General features: G+C 36.4%; 2 protein-coding genes across 4 annotated transcripts in view; both read right to left on the bottom strand.

Moving 5' to 3' along the window:
* The window catches only part of MBTPS2 (membrane bound transcription factor peptidase, site 2), a 46,813-nt gene that overhangs the window by 8,072 nt on the left and 15,829 nt on the right, over positions 1 to 22,912 (bottom strand). For 2 of the 3 annotated variants that reach the window (XM_037821442.1, XM_037821443.1), the window contains exons 6-7: positions 5,573 to 5,691; positions 4,474 to 4,654 (exon numbers count right to left, since the gene is read on the bottom strand). The exons of the other annotated variant lie outside the window; for it this stretch is intronic. In XM_037821442.1, coding sequence (XP_037677370.1) covers positions 4,474 to 4,654; positions 5,573 to 5,691 — 300 coding nt within the window. The remainder of the gene's footprint in view (positions 1 to 4,473; positions 4,655 to 5,572; positions 5,692 to 22,912) is intronic. 3 annotated transcript variants of the gene reach the window in all.
* Positions 13,467 to 14,983, bottom strand: YY2 (YY2 transcription factor). Its single transcript, XM_037821446.1, is given in 2 exon segments — positions 13,467 to 13,812; positions 13,814 to 14,983. Coding segments are annotated over 2 exon segments (999 nt in total). The 5' UTR covers positions 14,701 to 14,983; the 3' UTR covers positions 13,467 to 13,700.

The raw sequence follows: 22,912 nt of genomic DNA, 5'->3' as shown, positions 1-22,912 counted from the left end.
GTTTTAATAACTTTAAAAGGTTAAAACAAACTTGATTAACGAGGGGAGAAAAAGCTCTTTGGTGGACTGCTTCACTTGTTCTGGGGTCGAATAAAGAAGCTAAATCTGCACTATGCATGGGACAAAAAGTGATTTCACCTATTTGTTTTGGAAGGTTACCAACATGACAAACTTGTAAAGTATAAGGTGATGTGTGAGAAGGATCAATTAAACTTAGAATCTTATATGCCTACTGCCATACTCAGATGTGCTGAAGACAGACTTAAGAACAAAGCTATCCCATTTCCCTATCTACAAGAAGCTCTTCTATTACAAGAGGGTCTTCAGGAGCACTGGTGTGAAAATGTTAGTTGACATGCAATGTAATTTTTTAAGGATTTTGTATTTCGGCCAAAGATTTTTGTTTGCTTGTTTGTTTTTACTAGATAATTTGAGGAAGACATTTGGTATGGGTTTTTCTGGGTCTCCCCTAGCCACACAGTATTGCTATTTCTCCTTGGCCAATACAAAGTGAGGAATTTGGTGCCTGGAATAAACGGAGGCAAAGCAAACTGACCGATACAACAGCCTTTCTTCTGCATTGGCTAGTTGGGTAGGTAGTTTTATTTTGCTTTCTTATTATAAAACTGAATGGGCATTTAGTTTGGGGGGGAGCCAAATAATTCGATTTAAATTTAATAATTTAATTTAAAATATGAAAGCAAACTGTGAGCATCTAATGGCACAGGCATATCGATGCCTATAATCACTCATCAGTTCTAATGGTAAAGTCTAAGGTAAACATTTGTTTAGGATTTTTTTTTTTTACTAAGGTAAACATTTGTTTAGGATTTTTTTTTTAATCAATCCAGACTAAAACCCTCAGTGTTCTCTTTGATCAGTTGCCAAGCCCCACAAATATTTACCTCCTTTTACTATTCTCCTTATCTATTTCCTCTTTTCTCACTTGAGTGCAGACTCAAATTCCTTCTCACCTAATCCATCTGAACAGATTCCTAACAGTTTGTTTGCTCACCACCCAGCTATTATATGCCAACTTGTCCTACATACTGACTGCCTTGGAAGATTAATCTTCCAGTGTATAACTAAGTATGTAGCTTCTCTAATCTGAAATTTCCAAACACTCTGCACTGCTCCCAAATAAAGTCCAAATGCCACAGTTTAAAACAGAAAGACTTCCACTTTTTTTTTTTTGCCACCTTCTCTTAGACTATTCTCTTGCTAAATGTCATTGCTAGCAGTTCCCTGTCTACCTTCTAGCCTATGGTTCTGATTTTCATCTCTACCTTGACCTCTTGAAATTAAACTCACTGTTGAGGCCCAGCTCCAGGACTGATGCTATGAAACCCACCTTCATTTCTCAGTCAAGAGTGACTATCATTACCTCCTACAACTCCCAATATTGCCTCTCATTACTTAAATTTAACCTTGTACTGTAATAATTTGGGTATGGTCTGTTTCTTTGACTATATTGTAAGCTCCTTGAGGGAAAGGTTTCTTAGAAATTAGAATGTCACACATTGCTGGTAGGAATGTAAAATGGTGTAACTGGTGGGAAACAGTTTGGTGGTTCCTTAAAAAGTTAAATATATAATTACCATATATCTTGACAATTCCACTCCTAGGTATACACCCAAAAGAATGGAAATTAAGGACTCAAACAGATATTTGTACATAAATGTTCACAGCAGCATTATTCACAATAGCCAAAAGGTGGAAACAACCCGAGTGTCCACTGACAGGTAAACAGATAAACAAAATGTTTATCCACACAATGGAATATTATTCAGCTCTGAAAAAGAATGAAGTTCAGATACATGCTGCAAAATGGATGAACTTTGAAAACACTATGCTAAGTGAAATAAGCCAGACACAAAAGGACAACTACTGTACAATTCCACTTACATGAAATATCCAGAATAAGCAAATGCATAGAGACAGAAAGTATATTAGAGGCTACCAGGGGCTAGAGAGAGAGGAAATATGGAGTTACTGCTTAATGGATACAGAGTTTCAGGTTGGGGTGATGATAAAGTTTTGGTAATGGATGGCGGTGCTAGCAGTACAACACTGTAAATGTAATTAATGCCACTGAATTGTACACTTAAAAATGGTTAAGATGGCAAATGTTATGTGTTATATATGTTACCACAATAAAAAAATAAATTAAAAAAAAGCATTGTTTTAGTTTCCTAGGCTGTTCAAAGCAAATACCATGAAATGGATCAGGTTAAACAATGGGAATGTATTCGCTCACAGTTTTGAAGCTGGGAAAATGTCCAAATCAAGGCATCATTGAGGCAATGCTTTCTTCCTGAATACCGGCTGCTGGCAATCCTTGGCTCTTCTGTCACACAACAAGGCACATGGTAGCATATGCTGGTCTCTCCCTTCTCTTTCGGGTTTCATTGATCTTAGCTTCTTACTTCCATGGCTTTTACTCTCCCTGTCTGAATTTCAGTCTTTATATAGGACTCCAGTAATAGGATTAAGATCCATCCTGACTGAGGTGGGACACACCTTAACTGAAGTAATCTCATCATAAGGTCCTACCTACAATGGGTTTACACCCATCGGAATGGATTAGATTTAAGAACGTGCTTTTCTGGGTTAAATACAGCTTCAAACCACCACAAACACGAACATGGACTGTCCAGAGAAGACCAACCTATAGAGACAGAAAGTAGATTAAAGGCTGAGAGAGGGCAGAGAAAAATGGAGAGTGATTATTAATAGGTATCAAGTTTCTTTTGAGGGGAACAAAAATGTTCTAAAAGTAGATTGTGGTCATGGTTAAGTTGTACAAATCTGAGAGTATACTAAAAAACATTGAATTATACAATTTAAATGTGCAAATTGGATGGTATGTGAATTACATCTCAAAAAAGTTGCTAAAAAATAGATTTAAAAATGGTTTACACATGGAAGATTACATTTGAAAAATTTTTTTTTAATTTTAATAAATAGTTCTTACCACTTTGTCACACATAGTACTTTAGTGAAATTATTTTTGATTATTGTGGTAGATTGAATTATGCACCCTGATATAGACATGTTCTTAATCTTAATTTGCATTCCTGTGGGTGTCAACTCATCGTAAAAGGACCTTTTGAAGACATTATTTTTAGTTAAGGTGTGGTCAACTCAAGTAGGGTGGGCCTTAACCCAGGTAATGGAGGCTTTATAAAGAGAAGAAATGGGAAGCCAGGGTCAGAGAAAGCCACAGGGAGGAGCTGGGAGCGGGATGTCAGGGGGAATCTGGAAGTGAAAGGAGAGGACATCTCCATGTGATAGGAAAGCCAAGGAACCCCTAGGACTGCCAGCAAGCCAGCCAGAACACTACTGAGTCCTGGAGGAAACAAGGCTTCTAGCCTTTGAAACCATGAGCCAATAAATTCCTGTTGTTTAAGCCATCCCATTGTGTAGTGTTTGTCCTAGCAGACTGGCAAACTAGGATAGTCCTATTATTAATCATATTTCTTCACGTCAGTAGATATGGGCAAGTATCCAGGGTATTTTCTTGACTTAAAGATACAATCTGTGAGCATAGTTTGTATTTTCAAACACTTTCAATAAATTGGGCTCCCACAATTTTGTATAAACAGTTGGGAGGCTGATTTTTCTAAGCTGAAAGAACTCAAAATAAGTTTGCCAGGTTTTGAGAAGAAATTTGCCTCACAACCCTGCCACCTGCTACACAGAGCAACATACATAACTTCAGGGGATACTTTTGGATGCCAAGATGACTTCCTCTGGATGCCTGCCACATAAAGTAACTCTACCACAAGAGGCTTTGGACATGCCATCATCCACATAACTACCACTAGAACTGTTTAAGTTTAGGGATATTTCAGTCAGAAGAACTATGGGAGTCTTTTCTAAATCTCAGGTGGGGTTTGCGTTTGCCAAGTTCCTTTTATTTCATTTAATCTTTCCTTACTGCATGCCTGTGTTGGGCTAACAATATATAAATATGGAGTACTTAGGCTTTGATTTTATCTATTTGGTTGTTAGCTATTAGTCATTTACCTGCTTGATATAAGCTTATGCAAACAAGAATTGTATAGATTAAGATTTCATACACACACACACACAAACACAAACACATAAGATAAAATTACATTAGGGGATATTTAATCACTGAATTTAGTTAATTGGTTATGGTTAGCTTGAGTGCTGATTTAATGTTTTTTGAAAGCAGAAAGAATTATAATTGATACTAGAGTTCCGAAAGTCAAATAGGATATTGTGAAATTAGTTAGAAGTTCAACAACAATGTATATAATAAAGGGCACATAAATATTAGTATCCAACTTACCAAAGAGAATATCTACTAGTTTAGGGCTATTATTACTTTACTGATATGCTTTAAAAAGATTAGAACAAAACAAATACACAGACATGTTCTAAGGATTGGTGAATGGCAAGTATTGGCACTTGAAGCATTATATTACAGTGAGGAAATATACACACCTCTAACTGGGAAGCTTAACTGCTGTAAAGTTGATGCACTTATACAGTAACCAATTTGGGGCTCATATGCGATGTTATCTAGACATTCATTCCAATCTTGCACACTAGTAACAGGACAATCCTGCAGATGGGTGACAAGGTCTCCCACAAAAAGGCCTCTGGGTCCAATGGCAGGTGAGTCCTTGGGAAGAGGACAAAACCAAAGGAGACAATGTGTGAAGACAAGCTACGATTAATCTGAGTAAATAATATTTAAAGAAACTGAGTTAATTAAGTAGAATATTTTGATTAATAGAGAAAATAATTCCATTACAATGGCTTTGAATCCAAGATGTATAGTCTTAGAAAATTAAAAAAATAAAACCTAACAATTATATTTACTTTCCCCAATTTTCTAAGATTTTGAGTTTTTGGCAAATGAATAAAAAAGCCACTTGCCAACTTTAACATTAAAATGATACAAAGTTTCCCCCAAACTGATAATTAATTTTTTTTTGTTAAAAGGAGTCACCAGAATGCCTTCACTTTTCTATTTCCTCTATAAGAAAAGCCCCTATATAAACACAATCTCAAATGTTCAGACAATACTGTCAGCACAATGAATCATGTAAACCAATTGCTCACAAAGGTAATTTTCATCTTCCCAATGTCTGAATAATAGCCTTGATGCCATCATGGTAGTTTTTGTCTAAGGGAGTGAAATAGAGTTGAAAACACAACAAACTCCTACTAAATGCTCTGGTTGGCTAGCCCAGGCTTCATCTTTTCCTACTTCTTAGGAGTAAATACTTTTGACTCAAAATCAGAGATATAAACATAAACAATGAAGATAAACAACACATTTTAACAACAAACTACAGAGAGAAAATTTTGATACTATCTTTGTAACTCAGAACAAGAACAATTTTCATGGTAGTTTTTAAAGGCCAATATGGTCCATGCCATTCTCTGTTAGATTTGAAAAGATCACAGTAATTTCTTCAGAAGAAACTGAGTATTCTATACAACAGGATAACCTGAGTAATAGTTCCTGACATAATATGATAAGTATTATGGCACGAAGTCTGGTGAAAGAATACCCAGGTAAACCATTATTTACCTCAGCAACTTCGGTGATTAGCACCCCGACTCCAGTGTAGTAAAATGGCAAGAGAATTACCGGCAGGAGAACAAGAGCTAAAATACCCAAAAGGGCAAGGACAAAATTATGCCAGATACCTAAAAAGAGAAAAAAGGAATAAGCTCAGCTAGGCCCAGGAATGACATAGGTATTTGGATTTCATAACACCTGGACTTTCTGATAAATTAGCGAAGTACCAGAAGAAGCTGTGAGAAGATGGATCTACTTATGAGTACAGCAGACAGATAAGCAGTTAGAGGCCACCTTCATTTCAGATACTGAAATCTAAAAATGAGCATGCTGATACCACTTTAGGAAGGACACATGCTAATGCGATTTAACACTAATAGAATTCACATCTTCTACTTACTACCCCCCTTTTTGTCAGAAAATGCATATATTATTAATTTTAACTTTGTGATTTTTTAAAGGAACTTCAAAGGTATTCAAATGAAAGTTAAGATAAAATAGTAAAACATCCTCACTGAATGGGGGGCGGGTGGAAACCCAAATGGGCTCTGAAATGGAGATTGTTTTAAGAATTAAGCTATTATGGAGAGCAGTATTGGAACAGAGTATATATCTTATGTCTTGTCACAGACTATAAAGCAACAAACCATAAAGAGACTGTGCCTTTAAAAAATGAAAGTAAAAAACTCATAAAAGAGAAATACATTCACATAGAAAATACAAAAAAAATAGAATCAGGAACAATGAGAAGAAAATTAAAACCACCACTTCTAATGTCACCAGTTCATAGAAAAACACAGTAAATATTTAGGTATATATTCCAATTTTTGTTTCCTTATATGGCTAAAACTTTTTAAACAAAACTTAGGTAATATGATAGTTTTTTAAATCTCTTTAAAACAATATATTGTAAAAGCAACTATCCATATCATTTAATATTCTTCTGCATCATCTATGAATGTAATAATCCACAGACCAATCCCTCAGACTTGGAGACTTAAGTTGTTTCTAAATTTTGATGCATATACTTCATTGAACATTTGCCTGATTTCCTTATGATAAACTCCACTGAGTGGAAATGAGGCAATAAAAGGCAAAAAGGTTTTTGACACATGCTACCAAATAATAATAATAATTTATGAGCTCGCTAGTGGGGTGTAGAGGTACCCATCTCCCCCAAACCATGCTGACATTGGGTATTAACATTAAAGCCAAAACAATGAAAACAAATCTGTCAATTTGATAGGTCAGTAAAGTCCTTTTATTGATTCCCAATAGCAGTGATGATTTTCATATGGGTAGATTTGCTGTGTGTAGTTTCTTAAACTGCCCTTGGCTCTAATTTTTCAGAAATACTAGTTTTTAATGATTTTAAAAGATTTTATTGTCTGTTAATCCTTTGTTACAGATTCTGCATTTTCCAGTTAATTCACTTTTCAATTTTTTTGTTAGTTGTATACAAATTTTGAAAAAAATCAATGTGGTCAAATCTGCCAAACTTTTCCATTATATATTCAATATTTGGAGGTGTGCATAGGGAGATTTTCCAATCCCCCAAATAATCTTATAACTGGCTGATAAAAATAAGAACAGTTTTCAGTATTTAAAGAGTATTAAAAAGAATTTAAGTATGGACTCAAAATGGTCAAATTTTATCATCACTATATAAAGGTATTTTTTTTTTTTTTAGGTTTTATTTTTTTTTATTTTATTTTTTTTTAAATTCAGTTTTATTGAAATATATTCACAAACCATACAGTCATCCATGGTATACAATCAACTGTTCACAGTATGATCATATAGTTATGCGTTCATCACCACAATCTATTTCTGAACATTTTCCTTACATTAGAAAGAATCAGAATAAGAATAAAAAATAAAAGTGAAAAGAGAATACCCAAACCATCCCCCCATCCCACCCTATTTGTCATTTAGTTTTTACTCCCATTTTTCTACTGATTTTTTTTCAATTTTTTAACTTTGTTTATCAAAAAATTAAAAACAAACAGGCAAACAACAACCTAAAAAAACCCAACATTTCAAACAAAGCAATGGATTAAGGAAAACAAATAACCTAAAATAACTACTTTGCTTCCAATATGTTCCTACCATACCCCAAGAAAATTAATAAACCATGTCCAAACAGAGGAGTAAGAAAAACAAATAATCTAAAATAACTACATTGCTTCCAACATGTTCCTACCATACCCCAAGAAAATTAACAATATATAAAGGTATTTTTAGCAACAAAGCATAGAGATTTTTTTAAGCCAACCGTGATAGGTTGAATTATGTACCCTGTGCCAGTTTGGATGTATTATGTCCCCCCAAATGCCATGCTCTTTACTGCAATCTTGTGGGGGCAGACGTATTATGTTGATTAGGTTGGAATCTTTGGATTAGGTTGCTTCCATGGAGATGTGACCCACCCAACTGTGGGTAATACCTTTGATTAGATATTTCCATGGAGGTGTGGCCCCGTCCAGTCAGTATGGGTCTTGATTTAATCATTGGAGTCCTATATAAGAGCTCAGACAGAAGGAGCTCACAGCTGCAGCTTAGAGAGACAATTTGGAGAATGCCAGTTTGAAACCCAACCTAGGAGCAATCAGACACCAGCCACGTGCCTTCCCAGCTAACAGCAGTTTTCCAGATGCCATTGGTGTTCATCAGTGAAGGTACCCTACTGTTGATACTTTTGTTTGGACATTTGCATGGCCATAAGACTATAACTTTGTAACCAAATAAACCCCCTTTATAAAAGACAATCCATTTCTGGTATTTTGCATAATGGCAGCATTAAAAAACCAGAACATACCCGAATTTATGCATGTTCTTAATCTTAATCTGTGTTCCTGTGGGTATGTACCCACTGTAAACAGGATCTCTTGAAGATGTTATTTTAGTTAAGGTGTGGCCCACTGAATAAGAATGGGTCTTAATCCTATTACTAGAGGTTTTTTAAAGAGAAAGCCATGAGGAAGAGCCAGAAACAGGAAGTCAGTGGGTACTGGAAAAGAAAGGAGGGGACATTGACATGTGACAAGAAAACCAAGGAACCCAATGGATCTCCAGCAAACCAGCACCAGAACACCACAGTCTTCAGGGAGAAAGCAATTCTTCTAGCCTCAAAACCATGAGCCAGTAAATTCCTGTTGTTTAAGCCAACCCATTGTGTGATACTTGTCAGAGCAATCAGGTAATTAAGACACCATGTATTCTTCACTTGGGAGGAGATCGCAGGCATTGTTTAATTACTCTTCTAAAAATTGTTGATTCTTGAATTCAAAATTTAAACACTCAGGAAGGATCCCATCATATCTTATCTCTCCTTTCCCCTCCAAATTTCAGACACATGGCAAAAATCCCTTTTGCCTTTCAAAATCAGTATGTATTCCCTTGTTTTAAAAAGTAGCTATTACATATAAAACTCTTTAAAAATAAAATTATAGAACTAGATATAAGCATTCTTCACTAGACTAATATAAAGGACACCCTGAACTTCTTACATGGAAGTGGGAGGATGGTTTAGAAACAAAGAAATTATATGTTTCTAAATTAAAAACCAATAAATTCAGCAGTGGGTGTATGTGTACGTGTAGCTCTCTCTATAAATACATAAGAACCTCATCATAATTTACGTATATCTCCCCAACTCCAAGGAACACATACATCTTCCCAAGAAGTCACTTCCCATGCTCTCTTCCACTCTGATGGCAGCACCGGGGTGAGATCACAGATTCTGAAGCTCAGCAAACATTTAGCAGGGAATGAGATACCAATCCCTTGTTCTTATGGACAATCCCTAATCTTTGAGGGCCCTCCCTTGGTTTTAGAGGGAGAGAAGCATCTCTTCAACCCCATCGCCAGCCAGGCCCCCTTCCCTGAGAAAGACAGCAGGGCAAAGCCACTCAATTATCTACTAAGTAGACGACTCACAATTGGGAGAGAGGTGATAGGCTATGTGGGGCAGCAGGACTAGTTAGTTCTATGCCAATTAATAAACCCTGAAGGAGGTGTGTGAACTCAATTACAATTATTGATGGGGGCATGTAACTTTCTTTTGTCCTAGTTTTGGATATCAGGTTCAAGTCTAAGGCCAAAAAAAAACCAAATAACAAAAACACAAACAAACAAAAATACACCCTCCACTTAGTTGGCCATGGTGGGAATATTTAGACCACTAATGTGAATTGAATTTTAAAACGTTGAACTGGTTTTAAAAAATTAATAAAAATACATATTGACTATATAGGATTCACACATTACAGGAGGAAGTAATAAAAAGTCATTTTCCCCAAATACCATTTCTCAACTACCAATCCCATGACTCACAGTAAACTTGCTTTTATCAATTTTCTGTTTTCCCTCCAGAAATCTTCTATGCCTATACAAGCATGTATATGAGTATATGTACATAGGTAATCATTTGTTCAAGAGTATATAATAGCAAGTTTCCTAATAGTAGAATAGTTTTTAAAAGATTTTTAAGATGATTATCCATTAAACAATATCGCATTGTTTCAATAACTGAAGAATGAGTGTGACATAGTGTTAGGCTATGGTGCTTCTCAGTTGTGTGTCTGGACACACACACACACACACACAGAGTAAAAGACTTTTCAAGACATCATTTTATACTTTATAAACCTAATGTTTTTCTTAACATCTTCTATCCTTTCCTGTGGTAGAGATGGCTAGATGAACCCAGTCGTGTGCTGGAACCTGCTCCAAACGTCTTGCCAAAGGTGGACTATGTGCCTCTCTTCTCAATCCCTCCTTCAGGGAGGGGCTTCAGGTTGGTTGAAATTGGCCATGGTGGGAGTATTTAGACCACAGAAACCAGCAAATGCTACCTATCAGTAAAGTGATCATTAGTAGGGAATAGAGAAACCCTGAATCCCCAATCACAGAATTATCATCATCAGTGCTGAACTAACATTTGGAACATCTGATGAGAGTTTACACCACTGTTATTTTTAGCTTTTATTACAGCAGCCAAATAGATACCTAGCTAATACATGTCCCATGTACCATAGTTACGTCATAAAATGTTTCTCCACGTTTTTTATAAAAAAAATTTTTTTAAGTGCTCGAAGTTGTAAAAATTTAGAAATATCCAGAACAATTCTGGCCCAGGACATATTGGGTAAATGATCTTTTCTGTTAAATATAGAGAGATACATTAAAAAAAAAAAACACCAATTCTATGAAATTAGTTATTAGATACAATATTTTGCATTTTCACTTAATATATTTTGGACATATTTCCATATTTATGCTTTACTATCTTTCCCATCTCTTACATCCACCACAGAGTAATCCATTTTATTAATATATTATGTATAAGGTTCCCTACTAATGATCACTTAAATTATTAGCATTTTTTAAACTTTTTCATACATTACTGCAATAAACAGCTTTGCTCATATTATGTCTTTAAATAGGTATGCATCTGTGAAAGAATGGAAAATTACTTAGAAATGGAATCATTGGGTCCAAAAATACGTGCACTAAAACTGACCTCCAATGAGTTTGTATTAATTTATGTTATCATAATCAGCATATGTTTGAGTGCCTGTTTCCTCACCCTCTGAACAACACAGGATGTTATCATAATTGTAGTCTTTGCAAATCTGCTGAGCCAACAGTGAAATCCCATTTTCTGGATTTCTATTCCTTTGTCAGTGAGCTTGTACATTTTCCATGTTTATCAAAAGGCTATTTGTAGCAAACGAAATGTGATATATCTATACAAAAGAATACTATTCAGCCACAAAAAGGAACACAGTTCTGATACATGCTACAATGTGGATGAATCTTGAAAATATTATGCTAAATGAAATAAACCAGACACAAAAAGGACAAATATTGTATGTTTTCACTTATATGAAATATCTAGAATAAACAAACTCATAGCGGTAGGAAGTAGAGGTTATCAGGAGCTGGAGCAGGGGGGATGGGGAGTTAAGGGAGTTATTGCTTGATGGGTAAAGGGTTTCTGTTTTGGGTGAAGAAAAAGTTTTGGTACTGGATGGTGGTGTTGGTAGCACAACATTGTGAATGTAATTAATGCCACTGAATTGTACACTTAAAAATGGTTAAAATGTCAAATTTTAGGTAATATATATTTGAAAAATTTGAAAAACTTTTGAAAAAATTTGAAAAAAATTTGAAAAAATGTTCAATTTTCACAATTTCAAAAAAAAGGACTATTTGTATTTCTTTTGCCTGAGAACTGCCTATTTCTATCCATTGCCTGTTTACATCTTTGCCATTTTTTTTTACTGGATTGTTTTTTTCTTACTAATTTGTAAGTATTCTATATACACCAAGGAATTTGGTCCTTTGTAATAGGTATTGTAACTTTCTCCCCCAGTTTACTGTTTGGTTTGGTTTATGGTTTTGGCTATAGACATTTTAAGTTTTTGTATGGCCAAATGGCTCCTTTGCATTAAGCTTTTCCCACTTCAAGGTTAGAAAAGATACTCTCCTGTGTGTGTGTGTGTGCGTGTTTCTTTTGTTGTTAAAAAAATCTACTTCTTTGATTCACTGAAATTCACTCTGGTGAAATTAATTTAGGATTACAGCTATAAAATTTTCCCCAAGCTGCTAGTCCCAACACAATTTTGCAAAATAATCCGTCCCCATTGATAAGATTTGCCACTTTTATCATGTGCTAAATTCACTTTCCCTTAACCAGTCATGACGGAATAGTCCACTGGGACTGCCTAGATGGGGCACCCTCAGCATCTCTCCTGTATCAGGATGATACCCCCACCTGACCATGGCTCTTTCCATCTGAACAACAGACACAGAAACAAGGCATGAACAAATGTGGGGGCCTACAGCAGCCCTGATTCCTTGACCCTCTGGGTAGTTTCCTATTCTTGTGTAAGGCATGCAGCTGGTATCAGGTCACCCCTCTAGATTCAGGATTTGTCCATGATGGCTCAGTGGCAATAAGGGTGGTGGAGTACACACATTTTCCTCACCTAAGCAACCTCTTAACTATTAATGATCTGCTCATAAGTAAAACTATGGAATCTTGTTACAATTGTTGTTTTCTCTAGAGAAGGGCTTTTTCAACAGTGGCATTAGTGGCATTTTGGGCCAGATAATTTTTTGTTGAAAGGGGCTGTCCTGTGCACTGTGGGATGTTTAGCAGCATCCCTGGCCTCTACCCACTTAATGCCAGTAGCACCACCACCACCGCCCCGCCCCTTTCTACATTTTCTAAAGTATTTATATAAGTGAAATATTGTTGTTTTTTTTTTCTTTCTTTAGAACCAGAATTTTATTGTTGCTTTTTCTATTACATGGGATGTACATACCAGGTGTTCAAGAGTCAATGCCTGCAGAATATATTCTACAACTGAGCACTACTCTCTGTAACTTAACGGGCAAAGAAATGACCAAATAATAGCATCTGGCAGTATTTTTCAGAAAATAAAATTAGTAAAATAGGTTTAAGTTGACTAACACTATTAAATTGCATCTAATATTCAATACAGCTAAACCATAGTTATGGTTTAACATGTAAAATGTTAACATCAAAGAATACAACCAAAATTAAGAGAGAAAACAAAATCTATGTAACTTTTTCTAAACAGGAAAATTCTTTGTTTCCATACAACTGAACATTCTTTTAAAGAAAATCTACTGTAAGGAAAGTTATCAACCTCCAGAAAAACCATAAGTAGAATTACTAGGCATATGCCCCCAAAGTATAAACAAAAACACTTGAGAAATACAAATGTTTTTAAAACTGTAAGCAACAAGTAAGCTTCATATTTATAAGAATCTGAAAATAAGTCCCACTTTTAGGGCAGTTGTATAAAGGAATGTCTTTTGATATGAAAGTTCATAAATTATCCTCCTGTTTGGACCAAACTCTACAAACTCAAAAACACCATGTTTTAGAAATGGTATTACAGAATAAGATATCAATAATAACTTACAAACTTTTTTTTTAATTTTAAATTTTATTATTATACTTTATTAAAACATGACCCTTAGCTGTGTGGGATTAATTTTTAAAATTCTTTCCCAGAAACAACATATAAAGGAGAAGCATATTTATTCCCAATCGTTCTCCTGGAATTCTCAAGTTTGAGAAGGGTCTTCTATCTTCTTTTCACTGGCCGTTTTTGTTCTTAGAATGCATTAAGATATGAGATTTCAGGTTAGCTAACTGAGCAAACTTCTTACCACAACTCTCCAAGGGGCACACGTAGGGCCGGTCTCCTCATAGCAGAGTTATCCCTGAACATCTTTACGCAGCCATTATGAGGGCAAGCTATGGTTTTCGGAGCTTCTTTAGATTTCTTATCCTTCATCTTAGTAAATTCTGCCAGTTGTTTGGGATCTGACAGGTCAATGCCAGCTAGTGCTTCAGGAGTAAGATTTTTTCTGCTCTGTTCAGCCCCTGTCTCGTTGTCTCTCTTGTCGCTTGCGGACCACATGGTGACTGAGAACTCACCCTCCAGGGTCTTGATCTGCACCCGTTTCTGCTCCCACTTCTTGTTGCCCAGGCTAGCACCACTGCCTCCCGCCTTGGCGTCAGTGCTGGGGTAACTCTTCTTGCTGCTGTGCTTTCTGCTGCGGTTGCGCTTCCTGCTGCGGCTATAGGCCGATGACCCCGACGAGGCCGACAGCGAAGCCAGCGTCTGCTGGAAGCAGTCGTCTTCGTGGCCGACTGGGATGAGGCTCTGGTCCTCAAAATCGTTGTTGGACTGCAGGTTGTCGGAGTCGTAGTAGCCTACCACCTCTTCCTGCATCTGGACCATGATCAGTTCCTGGTCATGGTCCCCATAATTCGGGTGGATGGTGATGAGCGGCTGCAGTGCAATCACAGGCGGGTGTTCGTGACCACCGTGGACCCAACTGCCACTGAAATCGTACTCCTTCATGGTCTCGACCGGCATGGTCTCGACGGGGATGCTCCCGACCTGGATGGTCTCGATAGGGATGGTGTCGTCCGGGACGGTGTTGACCAGGATGGTGTTGACTGGCACCGGCTCCATTGGGACGGTCGCCACTGTGGTGGTCTCCTCATCGATCTGGTCCAACTCCACAATATCTGTCGGCATCTCTGAGTTGTTACTGGGGCTGAAGAGAACACTGTCTGAGGCCATAGCTGAGAATTCTATAATGGTCTCGACTATTCAGCTGAGGGTGGGTAACCCGATGTTACATGACAACACAAACGACGGAATGAAGGCGCGAGCCTGAGGAAGCCGTTGGCGGTTGAGGCGGAAAACGCAGGGCTTACTGCGCCTGCGGGAGACCCACGCTCGAGCACACCCCCGCGCTCGAGCACTTGCTACTTCTCCGAACTCTGCGCCCTGCCTTGGCAACCAACGGATTGTTTTTTTTTGAATATTAACTTAGTAACCAGGATCTCTATGGAATTTTTCATTATCTCATTTCAGTTGGCGTCTTGTTCCCCCCATGCACATAACAGTATCTGCAACGAAAAAAATGCCTTTTTCCAATATTTATACTTTTTTTCCTTTTATTTAATTGTGCTGACCCATACTTAGAGACCAATATTTAATAATGATATTTGATAGTGGCTTGCTTGTCTTGACCTTTAACAGGAATGCTTCTAATATCCAGCTATTCTTTTACTAAGGATTTTAAAAAGTCATTAAAGGATGTCGAATTTTGTTACTGTCTCGACATCTCCTGAGATGATGAATTTTCCCCTAACAGTATATATTTCTGCATCCAAATGGATTCCCTAAGGTTGAACCACCTTTGCATTCTTGAGATGTACCACGTGTCTGTAGGTTTCTTTTTGTGCGTTACCAGGTTTTGTATTAGCGTTAAAAAAAACAATCTTAGTTCACATTTCTAACTGACCTGGAAAGTTTATAGTAAATTGGAATTTCATATTTTAATTCCTGATTTGAAAGAATTCCACCTATGAAACTCTCAGGGGCATTCTCTTTAATTCCTCTTGTTGTAATTTAGCCTATTTAGATTTTTTTATCTACCTCCTTGGGGGTTAAGTTTGGCTAGTATATTTTCTTACATTTATTCAGGTTCCCAAATATTTTTCAGAGATCAACAAAGTACTCTTTTACAATTGCTTTAATTTTCTCTGTATCAGTTGTCATTCCTCAATCTATTTCTGTCTGTAGATACATTTTCTCATTTTTTAAACTAATCTTTTTTTTCCTTCAAAAAATTAATTCTTGGATTTAACAGTTATATTTTTCTTTTTTCTAATTTATTATTTTCTGCTTATATCTTAACTATTTCATCATTCCTTATTTTACAGTTCTTTCCTCACTTCTAAGTTGAATGCATAATTGACTGATTTTCATCTTATTTCACAGTAACTGCCTAAAGCAGTAAATTTTTCCTTTTAGCGTAACTTTAGATATGCCAGTGAAATGCTTTCATTTTCATTACTTTTAGATATCCTTTCATTTTCAGACATTGCTTTTAGATATCCTTTCATCCTTTCATTTTCATTACTTTTAGATGTCCTGCAATTATGCTTTTGAATTAAAATAATACAAAGTCTGATTAAGATAAATTTCTAAATTTTCAGGTAGTTTTTACTTGCTCTTGGAAATTTATTGAGGCTTTCTTTGTGGACTGATGCATGGCCAATTTTTAAGTTCATGGGCACTTGAAAAGAAATTATCTTCTGTGTTCAGGGTATAGACTTGCACATATCTACTGATTCTTATCTTACTAATTAGAACTTCTATAGTCTGACTTTTTTATACTTATCTGCCATGTGTTGAGAGACGAATCTCTGTTCTATTTTTCCTTGTACTTTTTCCATTTTTGTTTATGTTTTGATGGTTTGCTACTTGATACAGTAAGATTCACAACTAGTACATTTTCATTGTAGATTATACAACTTAATAAGTGGCCCCATATGTCTAATTTAATGCTTTCAGAACTTATTTTTTGTTCACATTTGCTTGGTATGACCTGCTCATCACTCAACTTTCAATTTTTTGGAGTAATTTTTAAGATAGGTTTCTTTTTTTTTTTTTTTTTTTTTAATTCAGTTTTATTGAAATATATTCACAAACCATACAGTCATCCATGGTATACACTCAACTGTTCACAGTATGATTATATAGTTATGCGTTCATCACCACAATCTATTTCTGAACATTTTCCTTACATAAGAAAGAATCAGAATAAGAATAAAAAATAAAAGTGAAAAGAGAATACCCAAACCATCCCCCCATCCCACCCTATTTGTCATTTAGTTTTTACTCCCATTTTTCTACTGATTTTTTTTCAATTTTTTAACTTTGTTTATCAAAAAATTAAAAACAAACAGGCAAACAACAACCAAAAAAACCCCACAACATTTCAAACAAAGCAATGGATTAAGGAAAACAAATAACCTAAAATAACTACTTTGCTTCCAATATGTTCCTACCATACCCCAAGAAAATTAATAAACCATGTCCAAACAGAGGAGTAAGAAAAACAAATAATCTAAAATAACTACATTGCTTCCAACATGTTCCTACCATACCCCAAGAAAATTAACAACCCCTAAGAAAACAAAGGAATAAGAGAAAAAAAAAAACCTAAAATAACTCTATTGCTTCCAACATGATCTTACTATATCCAAGAAAGTTTACAAACCATAATCATTCCTGAGCATTCCCATAACATTGAGATTACCCTCCATAGTTTATCTGTTCTTATTAGATTATCATTCCCCCTCCGCTAATTGGTATCTCTAGGTCCCCTACATTCTACAGTATAAAACATTGTACATTTTTCACAGAATTCACATTAGTGGTAACATACAATATGTCTCTTTTTGTGCCTGGCTTATTTTGCTCAGCATTATGTCTTTTTTTTTTTTTTTTTTTTTTTTTTTAATCTTCATTTTACTGAGATATATTCATATACCACGCAGTCATACAAAACAAATCGTACTTTCGATTGTTCACAGTACCATTACATAGTTGTACATTCATCACCCAAATCAATCCCTGACACCTTCATTAGCACACACACAAGAATAACAAGAATAATAATTAGAGTGAAAAAGAGCAATTGAAGTAAAAAAGAACACTGGGTACCTTTGTCTGTTTGTTTCCTTCCCCTATTTTTCTACTCATCCATCCATAAACTAGACAAAGTGGAGTGTGGTCCTTATGGCTTTCCCAATCCCCTTGTCACCCCTCATAAGCTACATTTTTATACAACTGTCTTCGAGATTCATGGGTTCTGGGTTGTAGTTTGATAGTTTCAGGTATCCACCACCAGCTACCCCAATTCTTTAGAACCTAAAAAGGGTTGTCTAAAGTGTGCGTAAGAGTGCCCACCAGAGTGACCTCTCGGCTCCTTTTGGATTCTCTCTGCCACTGAAGCTTATTTCATTTCCTTTCACATCCCCCTTTTGGTCAAGAAGATGTTCTCCGTCCCACGATGCCAGGTCTACATTCCTCCCCGGGAGTCATATTCCACGTTGCCAGGGAGATTCACTCCCCTGGGTGTCTGATCCCACGTAGTGGGGAGGGCAGTGATTTCACCTTTCAAGTTGGCTTAGCTAGAGAGACAGGGCCACATCTGAGCAACAAAGAGGCATTCGGGAGGAGGCTCTTAGGCACAACCATAGGGAGGCCTAGCCTCTCCTTTGCAGCAACCGTCTTCCCAAGGGTAAAACCTGTGGTAGAGGGCTCAACCCATCAAACCACCAGTCCCCTATGTCTGTGGTCATGTTAGCAACCATGGAGGTGGGGTAGGCCAATACCCCTGCATTCTCCACAGGCTCCTCAAGGGGGCACTACATCTTTTTTTTTTCCTTGTTTTTTTTTTTTAATTTTCCCTTCTTTTTTAAATCAACTGTATGAAAAAAAAGTTAAAAAGAAAACAAACATACAATAAAAGAACATTTCAAAGAGACCATAACAAGGGAGTAAGAAAAAGACAACTAACCTAAGATAACTGCTTAACTTCCAACATGTTCCTACTTTACCCCAAGAAAGTTACCTAATATAGCAACATTTCTGTGAACTTGCTCCTACTATATCCATCAGAAATTAACAGACCATAGTCATTCCTGGGCATCCCCAGAACGTTAAATAGCTTATCTGTTCTTCTTGGATTATTGTTCCCCCTTCCTTAATTGCTCTCTATTGCTAGTTCCCCTACATTCTACATTATAAGCCATTTGTTTTATATTTTTCAAAGTTCACATTAGTGGTAGCATATAATATTTCTCTTTTTGTGCCTGGCTTATTTCGCTTAGCATTATGTCTTCAAGGTTCATCCATGTTGTCATATGTTTGACGAGATCGTTCCTTCTTACTGCCGCGTAGTATTCCATCGTGTGTATATACCACATTTTATTGATCCACTCATCTGTTGAAGGACATTTGGGTTGTTTCCATCTTTTGGCAATTGTGAATAATGCTGCTATGAACATTGGCGTGCAGATATCTGTTCGTGTCACTGCTTTCCGATCTTCCGGGTATATACCGAAAAGTGCAATCGCTGGGTCGAATGGTAACTCTATATCTAGTTTTCTAAGGAACTGCCAGACTGACTTCCAGAGTGGCTGAACCATTATACAGTCCCACCAACAGTGAATAAGAGTTCCAATTTCTCCACATCCCCTCCAGCATTTGTAGTTTCCTGTTTGTTTAATGGCAGCCATTCTAACCGGTGTTAGATGGTATCTCATTGTGGTCTTAATTTGCATCTCTCTAATAGCTAGTGAAGCTGAACATTTTTTCATGTGTTTCTTGGCCATTTGTATTTCCTCTTCAGAGAACTGTCTTTTCATATCTTTTGCCCATTTTATAATTGGGCCGACTGTACTATTGTCATTGAGTTGTAGGATTTCTTTATATATGCAAGATATCAGTCTTTTGTCAGATACATGGTTTCCAAAAATTTTTTCCCATTGAGTTGGCTGCCTCTTTACCTTTTTGAGAAATTCCTTTGAGGTGCAGAAACTTCTAAGCTTGAGGAGTTCCCATGTATCTATTTTTTCTTTTGTTGCTTGTGCTTTGGGTGTAAAGTCTAGGAAGTGGCCGCCTAATACAAGGTCTTGAAGATGTTTTCCTACATTATCTTCTAGGAGTTTTATGGTACTTTCTTTTATATTGAGATCTTTGGTCCATTTTGAGTTAATTTTTGTGTAGGGGGTGAGGTAGGGGTCCTCTTTCATTCTTTTGGATATGGATATCCAACTCTCCCAGCCCCATTTGTTGAAAAGACCATTATGACTCAGTTCAGTGACTTTGGGGGCCTTATCAAAGATCAGTCGGCCATAGATCTGAGGGTCTATCTCTGAATTCTCAATTCGATTCCATTGATCTATATGTCTATCTTTGTGCCAGTACCATGCTGTTTTGGTAACTGTGGCTTTATAATAAGCTTCAAAGTCAGGGAGTGTAAGTCCTCCCACTTCGTTTTTCATTTTTAGAGTGTCTTTAGCAATTCGAGGCATCTTCCCTTTCCAAATAAATTTGATAACTAGCTTTTCCAAGTCTGCAAAGTAGGTTGTTGGAATTTTGATTGGGATTGCATTGAATCTGTAGATGAGTTTGGGTAGAATTGACATCTTAATGACATTTAGCCTTCCTATCCATGAACATGGAATATTTTTCCATCTTTTAAGGTCCCCTTCTATTTCTTTTAGTAGAGTTATGTAGTTTTCTTTGTATAGGTCTTTTACATTTTTGGTTAAGTTTATTCCTAGGTACTTGATTTTTTTAGTTGCTATTGAAAATGGTATCTTTTTCTTGAGTGTCTCTTCAGTTTGTTCATTTCTAGCATATAGAAACATTACTGACTTATGTGCATTAATCTTGTATCCCGCTACTTTGCTAAATTTGTTTATTAGCTCTAGTAGGTGTATCGTTGATTTCTCAGGGTTTTCTAGATATAAGATCATATCATCTGCAAACAATGACAGTTTTACTTCTTCTTTTCCAATTTGGATGCCTTTTATTTCTTTGTCTTGCCGGATTGCCCTGGCTAGCCCTTCCAGCACAATGTTGAATAACAGTGGTGACAGCGGGCATCCTTGTCTTGTTCCTGATCTTAGAGGGAAGGCTTTCAGTCTCTCACCATTGAGTACTATGCTGGCTGTGGGTTTTTCATATATGCTCTTTATCATGTTGAGGAAGTTTCCTTCAATTCCTACCTTTTGAAGTGTTTTTATCAAAAAGGGATGTTGGATTTTGTCAAATGCTTTTTCAGCATCTATTGAGATGATCAATTGATTTTTCCCTTTCGAGTTTTTAATGTGTTGTAATACATTGATTGTTTTTCTTATGTTGAACCATCCTTGCATGCCTGGAATGAACCCCACTTGGTCATGGTGTATGATTTTTTTAATGTGTCTTTGGATTCGATTTGCAAGTATTTTGTTGAGGATTTTTGCATCTATATTCATTAGGGAGATTGGCCGGTAGTTTTCCTTTTTTGTAGCATCTTTGCCTGGTTTTGGTATTAGATTGATGTTAGCTTCATAAAATGAGTTAGGTAGTGTTCCATTTTTTTCAATGTTTTGAAAGAGTTTGAGTAAGATTGGTGTCAGTTCTTTCTGGAAAGTTTGGTAGAATTCCCCTGTGAAGCCATCTGGCCCTGGGCATTTATTTGTGGGAAGATTTTTGATGACTGATTGGATCTCTTTGCTTGTGATGGGTTGGTTGAGGTCTTCTATTTCTTCTCTGGTCAGTCTAGGTTGTTCATATGTTTCCAGGAAATTGTCCATTTCTTCTACATTATTCAGTTTGTTGCCATACAGTTGTTCATAGTATCCTCTTATAATTTTTTTAATTTCTTCAGGATCTGCAGTTATGTCACCTTTTTCATTTATTATTTTGTTTATATGTGTCTTCTCTCTTTTTGATTTTGTCAGTCTAGCTAGGGGCTTGTCAATCTTGTTGATCTTCTCAAAGAACCAACTTTTGGTGATATTTATCCTCTCTATTGTTTTTTTGTTCTCTATGTCATTTATTTCTGCTTTAATCCTTGTTATTTCTTTTCTTGTACTTGGTTTAGGATTGGTTTGCTGTTCATTTTCTAGCTTCTTCAGTTGATCCATTAGTTCTTTGATTTTGGCTCTTTCTTCCTTTTTAATATATGCGTTTAGTGCTATAAATTTCCCCCTTAGCACAGCTTTTGCTGCATCCCATAGGTTTTGGTATGTTGTGTTCTCATTTTCATTCGTCTCTATATATTTAGCAATTTCTCTTGCTATTTCTTCTTTAACCCATTGATTGTTTAGGAGTGTGTTGTTTAACCTCCAGGTATTTGTGAATTTTCTAAGTCTCTGATGGTTATTGACTTCTAATTGTATTCCATTGTGGTCAGAGAATGTGCTTTGAATAATTTCAATCTTTTTAAATTTATTGAGGCTTGTTTTATGTCCCAGCATATGATCTATTCTGGAGAAAGTTCCATGAGCACTAGAAAAGTATGTGTATCCTGGTGATTTGGGATGTAATGTCCTGTATACGTCTGTTAAATCTAATTCATTTATCAGATTGTTTAGGTTTTCAATTTCCTTATTGGTCTTCTGTCTGGTTGATCTATCTATAGGAGAGAGTGATGTGTTGAAGTCTCCCACAATTATTGTGGAAACATCAATTGCTTCCTTTAGTTTTGCCAGTGTTTCTCTCATGTATTTTGTGGCACCTTGGTTGGGTGCATAGACATTTACGATTGTTATTTCTTCTTGCTGAATTGCCCCTTTTATTAGTACGTAGTGGCCTTCTTTGTCTCTCAAAACATCCCTGCATTTGAAGTCTATTTTATCTGAGATTAATATTGCTACACCTGCTTTCTTTTGGCTGTAGCTTGCATGAAATATTTTTTTCCATCCTTTCACTTTCAGTTTCTTTGTGTCCCTGTGTCTAAGATGAGTCTCTTGTATGCAACATATTGATGGTTCATGTTTTTTGATCCATTCTGCGAATCTATATCTTTTAATTGGGGAGTTTACTCCATTTACATTCAACGTTATAACCGTGAAGGCATTTCTTGAATCAGCCATCTTATCCTTTGGTTTATGTTTGTCATATTTTTCCCCTCTGTCTATTAATATCCTTTATTGTACCCATACCGAATCTCTTTAGTACTGAACCTTTCTCCAAGTCTCTCTGTCCTTTCTTTGTTTCTCTGTCTGTAGGGCTTCCTTGAGTATCTCCAGTAGGGCAGGTCTCTTGTTAGCAAATTCTCTCAGCATTTGTTTGTCTGTGAAAAATTTAAGCTCTCCCTCGAATTTGAAGGAGAGCTTTGCTGGATAAAGTATTCTTGGCTGGAAATTTTTCTCACTCAGAATTTTAAATATATCGTGCCACTGCCTTCTCGCCTCCATGGTGGCTGCTGAGT

The sequence above is a fragment of the Choloepus didactylus genome, chromosome X (assembly GCF_015220235.1).
Source record: "Choloepus didactylus isolate mChoDid1 chromosome X, mChoDid1.pri, whole genome shotgun sequence".
NCBI classification, from domain to species: Eukaryota; Metazoa; Chordata; class Mammalia; order Pilosa; family Megalonychidae; genus Choloepus; species Choloepus didactylus.
Note: the sequence above shows the minus strand (reverse complement) of the source record. Positions and strands in the feature narration are given on the sequence as shown.